Source organism: Micrasema longulum, unplaced genomic scaffold (assembly GCF_059751315.1).
Source record: "Micrasema longulum isolate JH-2025_06_02 unplaced genomic scaffold, ASM5975131v1 h1tg000115l, whole genome shotgun sequence".
Lineage (NCBI taxonomy): Eukaryota > Metazoa > Arthropoda > Insecta > Trichoptera > Brachycentridae > Micrasema > Micrasema longulum.
Genome location: NW_028277321.1, coordinates 296,271 through 307,664, shown reverse-complemented (window position 1 = coordinate 307,664; position 11,394 = coordinate 296,271). Strand labels below are relative to the sequence as shown.

The 11,394-nt window shown below is 36.4% G+C and overlaps 1 protein-coding gene across 2 annotated transcripts; it reads left to right on the top strand.

Moving 5' to 3' along the window:
- Window positions 1–1,447: 1,447 nt before the first annotated feature.
- Window positions 1,448–10,355, top strand: LOC148284492 (uncharacterized). 2 transcript variants are annotated; one of them, XM_088239404.1, is made up of 3 exons: window positions 1,448–1,563; window positions 5,447–5,920; window positions 9,100–10,355. In XM_088239404.1, exons 2-3 carry the CDS (start codon window positions 5,455–5,457, stop codon window positions 10,215–10,217), a joined length of 1,584 nt encoding a protein of 527 aa, XP_088095530.1. In that variant the 5' UTR covers window positions 1,448–1,563; window positions 5,447–5,454; the 3' UTR covers window positions 10,218–10,355. The 2 variants fall into 2 exon arrangements, with proteins under 2 accessions (XP_088095530.1, XP_088095539.1); XM_088239413.1 differs by lacking the exon at window positions 1,448–1,563 and adding an exon at window positions 4,213–4,598.
- The last annotated feature ends 1,039 nt before the right edge of the window (window positions 10,356–11,394 follow it).

The window sequence follows — 11,394 nt, the reverse complement described above, 5'->3', positions numbered from 1 at the left end:
ATTTATTCAAGGGCAAAATTGTCGTTTGAGCATATTTTCAATGGCTAACTAATAAAATATTCGTCTAAAAACATTTGGGCAAATTTACCCGCCAAACCTTATTTGTTTTTATACAAGCAATTTATAGGCCTTAGGGTTGTCAAAATCTGGTTGATAACTTAAGAAAAATTAATAAATCTTGTTTATTTAAAGAAATGTTTTATTTTAGTACACATACCATAATCCTAGTCTTAATTACCTAAATGTCAATTTTCAATATCAGGTAGGTACACACATTTTTCGAAATGGCAGATAGTTATACCTATGTTGTGAGAAATAATAACTGTTTTAGGAATATAGTTAACGAAAAACTAAGAAGGTTAAAACTAGACGACATCAATTTTAAAAATTAATATAAATTAATTCGGATTCTACGCTACTATGTTTTATAGTTCCTGGACTGGAACCTGAAGCGTAAAAACTGCCCATCTTGCCTTCATATGTATTATAATTAATCGCTGGTACGTTTCGACTAGAGCACCGGTGCGGTGCCTTATGTGCCACAAGCGCGGATTAGAAAATGGTGGCGGAAAAGTTAAATAGAGTTTATGAATATATGTCAAAAGTTTAAATAACAGGAGCGCGCACGAAAGAAGATGTATGAATTTCGAAAAAGCGAAGTTTGTATGTAATTAAAAAAAAAGGAATTAATTTTTGGTTTTCATTTAGTTATTTTTATTTATATCGGTAAGTTCTTAAAATACAAACATTATTTATTGGCCATTAGTTTACTAATTATTATTAAAAGGGTTATTTTTTCCCCAGCGGAAAACATGGAATATTTTATTATTAAAGTTATTATTTTCAATAGAAAGGGTTTTGAAATTCTAAATTATTTGCCCCTCGGTCATTTGAATTCAACCCAAGGTATCGAATCCTAAATGACATTAACAACAGACGGAATATTATTTTAAGTATTTAGTAACGGCTCAGCTAAATATGATTAAAATTGATTTATTTTTAGGCGGTAATTAAAATGGCGTTCATTTCAGAATTGGCCAGCATGAACTAAAAGGTCATTATTGTCAAAGTGCATTATTGTTTGAGAAACCCTAGAATAGAAAACAAAAGAATATACTTGAAGTTTATATAAATTCGTAAAGAAATATTTTTAAATATCGCCACGTATGTTCCCCACATAAACAAATGTTGATTTTATGGTGAATCATGAATACTTGCTTATTTTATGGAAAAAAAAGTTATAATGCATAAACATTATAGACAGGTACCTACCTATGTAAAGCTCGTATACTTTTGACATAATCCTACCACCAACAATAATGCAATATACTTTAAAATTTTATCGCCGTTGAATGCTTATACTTTTAGGTAAGTACTGTTTTAATTTTATACTCTATGGTGTATCATTTTATTGACCACACTAAATGGAAAGGAATAATAATTTTTCATAGAAAATTCCGATAGACATCAATCTATATTAGCAGCGCGGTCCGTATATCGAGGATACCAAATTCATACATTACAATATAATTTGACGATTGAACTAAGTGCTTGCATACAAAAGTAAGTAAAAATGCCACTATGTAAAGCAGAACAACACATATCGCTTTCCTTTCACGCGTGGGCCCCGCTCGGTATGACGGGTGACAGCTAATCCGACTTATTGGGTTTCTTTCTTGTTCGATGGCTTCCTAAAGCAGCCGCGATGGTTGGCCAATAACAAATTATATGATTTGGCTTTCCGGACACATCTCTTGGGCAAAGGTGTATCCGACCGTCATTATTTTATCGGCAGGCGTATTTTGCGGCTATACTGTTGCGTGGAGGTAATGCTGAATATGACAGATGACGGTTGCCTTAACCGTATACAACCATTACAGTTGCATTTTTATTTATCTCCCTTTTTATTCAGGAGTAAAGCTATTGAATAAAGCAATGTGATGGTTGACATAATAATATGTATAGAATAAAAAAAGTATATCAATGACAAAATACATCGTTTTATATTACCCGTTTAATTACGTATTACATTTCATTACATATTTCATTCATACAAAATATTCCCTATCAGCAAAAGTGCTGGTATGAGGGGATAACGGTGGGCCAATTTAAAAAAAATATGAAATACAGTGGTGCCTCACACAACGAACTTAATTCGTTCCAGGAGCAAGTTCGTTATGCGAAAAGTTCGTTATGTGAAACGCGTTTTCCATAACAATACATGTTAAAAAAAATAATTCGTTCTGTAGCATAAAATATGGTAAGATGACATAAAAAAAAGATAATTTTTTTGTTATTATTTTTATTTAGATACATTTAAAAACATAATGAAAAAAACACACATTTTTTAATTTTAAGAAATAATCGAATCTTGCACATCTTCATCCATTTTCCGCTTTTTGGCCGATGGTGCAGTGAAAAACCTGTCCAAAGTCGTTTGTTTCTCTCTTTTCTTCAACATCTGCCGGAAATAACGGACAAGAGTATCGGAGTACAGGTCGTTGATCCTGTTTGCTTCAGCGGAATCCGGATAGTGGGCATTGGTAAACTCCTGAACTGCTTTCCATTTGACCAGGATGTTCTTGATGTCAGCAGTTGGAATTGGTTGATTGTTTGATTGTTGCTCCTCGTTATCAGATGACGCTTCCCTTTGAGCATTGTCCTGTTGTTGGGCCAGAAGTGTTTGGAGCTCTTCAGTTGTCAGCTCTTCTTTGTGTTCCTCAATAAGCTCCTCTACATCCTCTTCCTCTACCTCTAATTCCAACCTTTGGGCCACTGTGATGATGTCCTTCACCACTTCTGTGTCATCAACTACTGCTTCTTCCTGAATCCACGAAGGCACAAGCATCTTCCAAGCAGAAATGAGGGTCCTTTGTGACACTTCTTCCCAGGCCTTCTGTATAAGTCGTATTGCCAAAAGGCTAGGCGGCCTCCGTGGTGTAGTGGTCAAGACGCTTGACTCACACACGGAAGGTTCCGGGTTCGATTCCCGGTGAGAACACAAAAATTAAAAATTGTGGTTTTTCTTAAGCCTGGGTGTTCTGTGATGTAATTCACCACTGTAATTGGGCTTCCTGGCCTGTTGTGGTGCAAAAAAAAAAAATACAAATATCAAATTTCTCCTTCCAAAACATTCGGATAGTCATATTGTCTCCACCAAACTCGCATTCTTCAAACACTTTATTAAAGAGGGCTCTAGTGTAGAGTTTTTTGGCTACTTTGGCTGATTTTATTGCATCCTTGTTTGTCAAAATGGTGAAAATGGTGGTCTTGTTGAGGCCAAACTCTTTGACGAGGTCACACTGTTTTACCCCACATTCACTCCTTCTAATTATTTCCTGTTTCATTTCAAGAGAAATCACCTTCCTGCTTTTTTTAGAACCCATCATATAAAAAAAAATTTGAGTTTATCTTAAAAGGACGACTGCCGTGATACGTGTGCGATTTAATTCGTAATGAAGAACGATTGCTGCGATACGTGCGTAAGTTAAGCGTACTACGCAGTGACTAACGAGTCTAACGACTGCCTGCGGGAGGATGCAATTAATCGGCAGTGATCGTAGAAGATCGGGCGACTTCGTTGTAATGATGAACGATTGCTGCGACACGTGCGTAAGTTAAGCGTACTGCTCAGTGACTAACGACTGCCTGCGCGGAAGGATGCAATAAATCGGCAGTGATCGTGTGAAGTGGGCGACTTCGTTGTGTGAAGCGAAGTTCGTTGTGTGAAGCGAAGTTCGTTGTATGAATCGTGAAATGAACGAAAAGGAAGTTCGTTGTGTGCAGCGTTCGCTGTGCGAGGCGTTCGTTATGCGAGGCACCACTGTAATAGTTTATGTTTGTAAGTGAAAATTTTTGATCGAAGTTCATTGTTATTTATTATATAAATTTCAATTTATAAAATACATTTTTTTACTATTTTTGTCATTTTTTGACTTTTTGATTTTGAATAAAATACATAGTTTTGTATAAATACATTGAACTTCTTAATTAAGATACCAGTCTCGAAGATGTCGCGAAAGCGATGAAACCGGTCACTAGATATTCCAAATTTGTTGATTAAAGTATCACTCGTCTTTTATTTATTTATAAAAATAAATAATAGTTTAGTAATTGAGTAAAATTTTACAGTTTCATATTATTCTGAGGCTTATCAATAGAAAGCCAGCCGGGTAACAAATAAGACTACCCTGGCAATACTTACAAAATGTCCGCTTGTTTATTCAACTGTCTGACAGTCGGTAAAATAATCGAATTCTTAAATAATATTCTTTGTGAATTCGCTACTTACACATGAAATTTGATTCCATCCTATTCCCATTTAATCCCAGCGGTAATTTGACTCCTAAAAACGATACGGCGTAGTTGAATTTAAATCGACAGTTGCGTACTAAGCGACGTCTGATTGCAGAAAATAGTAGGCAATACACGATTTCTTTTCATTTGACGTACCGCCGAAAAACCTCGATATCGATTGACTACATCGAATTTATATTGAATATTTTATTACATTGTGCGTGTTCATTTTAAGGAGTTTGCAATACGATTAATAAAATTTAATCGACAATAATATTAAAGCTGGCATTTAGTGTTAATGGGTAAGAATTTTTGCAACCTTCTAAGTATGTGTAGTCTGAAAAATATATCGCGGCTTAATTTATTAGTACGTGCTCCCCAGCATAGATGTTCATCCATAAGTACTCCTAGACTTTTTATGGATTTCCTGTATTGGATATCGGCACCACTGACATTAAGAGGATTAAGAGAAGATGCGTCTAACTTACTAAGCAATCTTTGACGCCCGCTAACATTATTTGTGTTTTAGATGGGTTTATAAGTAAACCATACTCCTTTGTCCACGATGACACGCTATTTAGTGTAGACATCGATTTTATTGCTTCACTGGTGCATTCAGGTCTGCAATGAAGATAACGTTCTAAATCACCTTCATAGATATGATATGAACGATTGAGGCATTCTGCTAGCGAATTGATGAACGGGGAAAATAGTAATGGTGATAAAACTCCGGTTGATGACCATTGCGTTGTTGTCTAGCTCGTAAATACGATCAAAACCATTTTATAACCGGTTGTGTCATATTTAGTGTTTTGAGCCTAGCTAACAAAATATCAAAATTGACAAGAGTTGAAAGCGCTGCTGAATTCAAGTAATGTTATCAAGGTTAGCATTTTGTTATTCATTGCGTATCTTATGTCATCTGTAACTTTTTGCGTAAATATTTGCTATATTTCCATATTATGGATAGTTTTGGTAGCATTTTTGAGTGACAGATTCTTCTTAATTACAAATAGATTGCTTCGAAATAAAATGAGGCCCAAAGGGTCGATATTTGTAGATGCTCGAAATCCTACTAGTTTTTTTATCAATTAATTTTCATGATATTTACTTTGAGATTATACAAATATTTACTTGTTATTTCTCTTAGGATAAACAATGGAAATAGCTTCGGTGAATATCAAGGCTGAACCGGGGACTGGCGATGCAGAAGGAGATATTCTCCGTACTGGGGAAGGTGTGCCATATCCCCACAGAAACCAGAAGCCAGGTATTGCTACCGTGAAGGTTGAGCCGGAGACTAACGATGTAAAAGGAGATATTCTTTATGCTGAGGAAGGGGCACCTTGTTCCCACAGAAGTGAGGAGCCAGGTGTTGCTACAGTAAAAGCTGAGCCACAGACTTGTGATGTAAAAGGAGATAATCTTTATCCTGAGGAAGGGGCGCCATGTTCTCACGGAAGCGAGGAGCCAGGTGTCGCTACCGTGAAGGCTGACTTGGGGACCAGTACTGACCAGCCTAGGATAACCAGTGATATAATTATCTTTACGGAGATGGATATAGATTATCCTGACATCAAACAAGAATGTTTGGAATCTTCTCGCAGAAAAGAAATCACCTCAAGTAAGTAAAAATGCGGTGGTTCGGCTTTGTAATAAGAGAACAAACACAGCACGCTCCGATGACTACTGTCATCGAGCGGAGGCGATACCGATGACTGGAGCATATACTGCGGATGCCTCCAGAGAGCCTTAACCACGCTTGCCTACTTTACAGGGCATTAGTTTTTCGACGTTCTTGAGAGACGCACAGGAGCTGGCAGCCGAGGCTCTTAGTAAACACCATATGCTCCAACTAGGGAGCGGACATGGAATGATGATGATTTCAGTTTTAGTGCTACAGAACAGCGTTTATTTTAAATTTTAAAATACATGTTACAATATGTTCAATATGACTCACTTTTTTTATGGCAGGTTTATTTTACATAATTTTATTTATACTATACAAATTTATTTATTAACAGGCACTATAAAGTATTGATTAGATTTTCCTTCAGTCCTTTTTTCTCGTTCGAAAACCCTTCCTGTTAATGATGGTTTGTGGGAGATCATTGAACAACCTCGGAATAACGCAATGTAATGTTCGTTCTCCGAAGTATTTTGTAATTCGCGGAACGACAAGGGAGCCCTTAGTTTTTAATCTAGTGTTGTTTGTGTGCAAAACTCTTTTTTTATATTCCGGATCAACAAAGTGATCTACAGCCAATGTGTAGTCACAAAGTTGTTTTACCGGCAGGACATTACAGAATTTAATAAAAAAAAAAAAAATATATAAATAAAATTAAAATTACACCTTCGCCCATATGTTCCGCCTCACGGATGACGCTATCTGGTACAATCCCCTTTAACAGTCTCACCTGAATATCATAAATTTTACCCAGATGAGACTGGAAGGTGAGACCCCAGACACGAACTCCGTAAGATATAATCGATTCAATAAGCGAGGCATTATTATATCTTAACGTTTTGAAAAGTAGTATGCTTTTGATTCCATAAATGACTTTAAGCCAGTATCTTAATCTGTCCCAGATTCCATCAATATGAACACCCCTACTAAATTTATGATTAATAATTAATCCTAAATATTTTTGATAATTTACAAAATCTATAATAGGACATTAACAATTATCTGATTCTATATTTGAATTTGAATGAAGACAAAAAATTATGTGAGTTCGTATTTTTCTTTCGAATTCACATTTAGCAATATATGGTGAGGATACATGAACAATTTTAGTTTTTTTAGAATTTATTACCAAGCCAACTTTAACTTAAAATTTATTTCTTGGTCTAGTTCTTCCATCGTGAATGGTATACAATTTTTATCTAGTTGCATTTTGGTGGAATTTCTGAAGAATTATGGTTTTAACATATTTATATTGTTTTCTGATTGGATTCGTAATATGTTTTTGTCATTTTCATTTTTTCTGGCGAGTATTTTACCTCCACGAAACCATACAAATTTAAAGGTAGGTAGTTTATTTTTCTTCTTTTAGAGTAAATCCTCAAAGAATGGAGTCATATGTTCCTTTATGAAGATAGGATCTGCGTTTTTATTTAATATCTCATTTGCGGTTTTCTTCTGATTTATGAGCTTATCTTGCACTTTGTTATGTTTATATTTCACACTTCAGATTTCATAAGAATTATTGTTCAAATCTTCCCGCAATTGACCAACAGCGCCACTTACGACAATTTCTATAACTAAAAATCAGTCATACCAAAACAAAATAACTTAATTTCCAGAACAGTAAACGTAACAAATACCTCTTTAAGGACTCAAAGATCCTGAAACCATTTTGGGGACAGTTCCGGGACAGTCTTGATAGGAGAAAGACGTTCTCCTACTGCCCGTGAACTCCGCGGCCTCCGAAACCATACTAGCGGAACCGCGTTAAACGATAACATCGCGCCATCTCCATTCTTCAACGTGCGTTATAAAGTAACAAAGTTTGATATATACCGCGTCGTGTATCACGAGTCGAGCATAGCCTTTTTTAACTAGAGCACCGGCCGGAAGATGTAGTCATAATCCGCGCCCACTTGATCGCGCGACGACGCACGGGCCGCGCTGGTCAGCATCTTTCCTAATCCGCCCCATCCGTATCCCCAAGGGCTCCTCGGCAAATTCTGGCTTCATCACGGGATTTCTAGCACCTTATGGGCTGTTTTCCCTTGTCCGCGCGACGCGTGGCCATCATACCCGTCCATCGCACGTTATCGGACCCATCCGGGGCCAGGGAAGGCGTATCAGCAACCCCAATAGCTCCTGGGGGACCTCGATGAGCTCCAGGAAGGGATATTTTCCGAACCAGCCACTTCCCACATGTTGCAGTCTCGATAACATCTCTTGCAACCCACGTGCTTAGCACGAGGCCGCTCTCCAGCTTCCCTACAAGCAGGCGAGGTCGCCTTTGTCATCAGGATTCCTCGGGCATCATATCACAGTGAAATCGTTCCATAATTCCGAGCTAGCTGATCCTTCTAGATCCGAGATACGCGTGTATGTGGTACCCCCTCCATTTCCCTCCCCTTGCCTTGAACATCAAAGCTGTTTTTACTTATTGTGGTTCCTCGTGGCTTCGGGAGTTGATGAAGGAAGGTTCAGAGTCATCGAACCCTTACGTTATATCCCGAGACGGAATCTCATGTTCTCCACAGACTGGCCGGGCAAAAGGTAATTACTGAATCTTCGTCTTAGGGTAGAAAGCATTATCTCTCTTTCATTGCCTAGATTACATGTATTTCCCCCCGCGTAACAACGTTTCTATCACTAAATTGATTCATTATTTATTATTCCTTTTTTGGATTTTCGGATTTGTTACGGTAAATATAGTTACTAACGTTAATATCAAGACTATTGCAGACTTTTTCTAGGATTTTCTGAGCTGGTAGCTCAGATTCCGAAACTTTAACGCCATAAATTTCCACATTTTTAGAACGGTTATCTTGCTGGATTGTCGCGATTTTAAGGTTCAATTTGTCGATCACCTCATCTTTTTCGTTGCACTTTTTTTTCAGGTCAGTGATAATCTTTTGATTTTCTTTCAACACTTTGGTATATTCTTCAAGTTTCGCACACTTACTGATCACTTATAAGGTGAGACAGCCTTACTTTCGGAAGCTTGAAATTGTCTCATTTTCGTGTTTGCTGGTCGGAAAAGTCTTATTGCATTAATTCAGTACTTTCTTGTTCATTCACTTGGAAAAAGTCTTATTTATATGGTCTTGTTGTTGTTTCAGGTTTACAGGTGAAGCGGAAAGATGTTCATTCTTCAACAACTAGCAAGTTGAGTCATACTGGTCAGAAAACATTCTCATGCTCAGAGTGCCAGTATAAATGTTCACAAATACGTAATTTAAATAGACACATGTTGACTCATACTGGTGAGAAACCATTCTCTTGCTCAGAGTGCCAGTATAAATGTTCACAAATAAGTAATTTAAATCGACACATGTTGACTCATACTGGTGAAAAACCATTCTCTTGCTCAGAGTGCCAGTATAAATGTTCACAAATAAGTCATTTAAATAAACACTTGCTGACTCACACTCGTGAGAAACCATTCTCATGCTCAGAGTGCCAGTATAAATTTTCACAAATGAGTCATTTAAATAGACACTTGTTGACTCATGCTGGTGAAAAACCATTCTTTTGCTCAGAGTGCCAATATAAATGTTCGAAAAGAAGTAGTTTGAAATCACACATGTTGACTCATACCGGTGAGAAACCATTCTCATGCTCAGAGTGCCAGTATAAGTTTTCACGAAGAAGTAATTTGAAAATACACATGTTGATTCATTCTGGTGAGAAACCATTGTCATGCTCAGAGTGCCAGTATAAATGTTCACATATACGTGATTTAAATAGACACTTGTTGACTCATACCGGTGAGAAACCATTCTCATGTTCAGAGTGCCAGTATAAATGTTCACGAATAAGTAATTTAAATCAACACATGTTGATTCATACCGGAGAAAAACCATTTTCGTGTTCAGAATGTCAATACAAATGTTCACGTAAAGATTTATTAAAACTGCACATCTTGTCTCATACTGGTGAGAAACCATTCTTATGTTCAGAGTGCCAATATAAATGTTCACAAAGAAGAAGTTTGAAATTACACATGTTGACTCATACTGGTGAGAAACCATTCTCGTGCTCAGAGTGCCAGTATAAATTTTCACAAATAAGTAATTTAAAAAGACACTCGTTGACTCATACTGGTAAGAAACCATTCTCATGCTGCGATTGTGAATACAGCTTTTCCAAAAGACGTGATTTAATTCACCATTCATTAAATCACATCGGTGAGAAAGTGGTAACTGTTAAATTGCTAAAAATCATGCACAATGGTTAGTTAAAAAAAATTACGTAGCTTCATTTTAAATTTACACAAATAATGTAATCTATTCCACATAGTTTTGACCGATATCCAGTTTTTTCAGGTGATTAAACTAGTAGCAATCGCAAATATTTATTTTGAAGCATCATTATACATGGGAGACCTTAGATGGTCGGTTAACACTTCAGATTGATTACATAAACATTAAAGACAAATTTAAGAACCAAATAACTGCACTAGTTACTCCAGCCCAGATATTGGCATCGGCTACAGTACGGTAATAGCCAAAGGTCAATTCAAATTGACAAAGCTAATATTAAAACATGAAAAATAAAAGAGGTCAAAGATAAATTTATAGAAAAGTCACAAGAATGTACGGAAAATGATGAAGCCAGCGTAAATCAGGTCCGCAAAGATGTCACTGCTCATCCTGCCCGCATGGACCCTGCAGTATCTTCGTCTGGATCTGCTCCATCATCATATAATATTACAGATTCAGTCTTGGAGTGAGAATATATCAGCTTACCCAGAATAAGAGATTGTTAAAATAATATTGATATATTGTAACTAACCCTTATATATACGGCTTTAGCCAATTACAACTGTTATATCGACGGTAAAAAGGCTTAATGACTGGTTCGCCATAAAGGGAATTTTACAGGACAGTCAAAGTTTTTTTTTTAGGAAAAGTGAGCATAACCCTTTTTCGTTTAAAATCAATTTCAAAACTGTGTAGTTAAGAATATCATTAGGCTACTTAATTTTTTAATGTACTTACTTCAAATGTTTTTTCATTATATGTTATTTTATATGTTGCTATGCCATGTATTTTTTAATGATGTTTTTGTTCTGTGTAATATCTTTCTGAGCACTGGAAATCAATTTAATATCACGCAGAAAGCTCAGAACAAGGAAATCAAAACAATATTGAGATGTGTCAGATTTTCAAAAATTCTACATATGTTGACGGTAGTGAACATGCTTTCGGTAAAGCAAAGAGTAATTTTAAATACTTAAGTGTTAATATTGAAATTAAAAAATAAATTGTTGCCCAAATGCATATTTAGTGGTGTACAGCGTAATAATGAAATTTATCGCCATCCTACGAGGGCAGGTGAAGGTTTCAAATTCCCCAAAACAAGAATCCAGGTAACTCAACACAATCTCTATCATAGAGGACTTAAGATGTTTA

What these genes read in the sequence shown, in the direction of transcription:
- LOC148284492 (XM_088239404.1), top strand. Translation starts at nt 5,455, where the DNA reads ATGGAAATAGCTTCGGTGAATATCAAGGCTGAACCGGGGACTGGCGAT. An exon ending in CAGAAAAGAAATCACCTCAA is followed by an intron (nt 5,921 to 9,099) that starts GTAAGTAAAAAT and finishes TTGTTGTTTCAG; the next exon opens with GTTTACAGGTGAAGCGGAAA.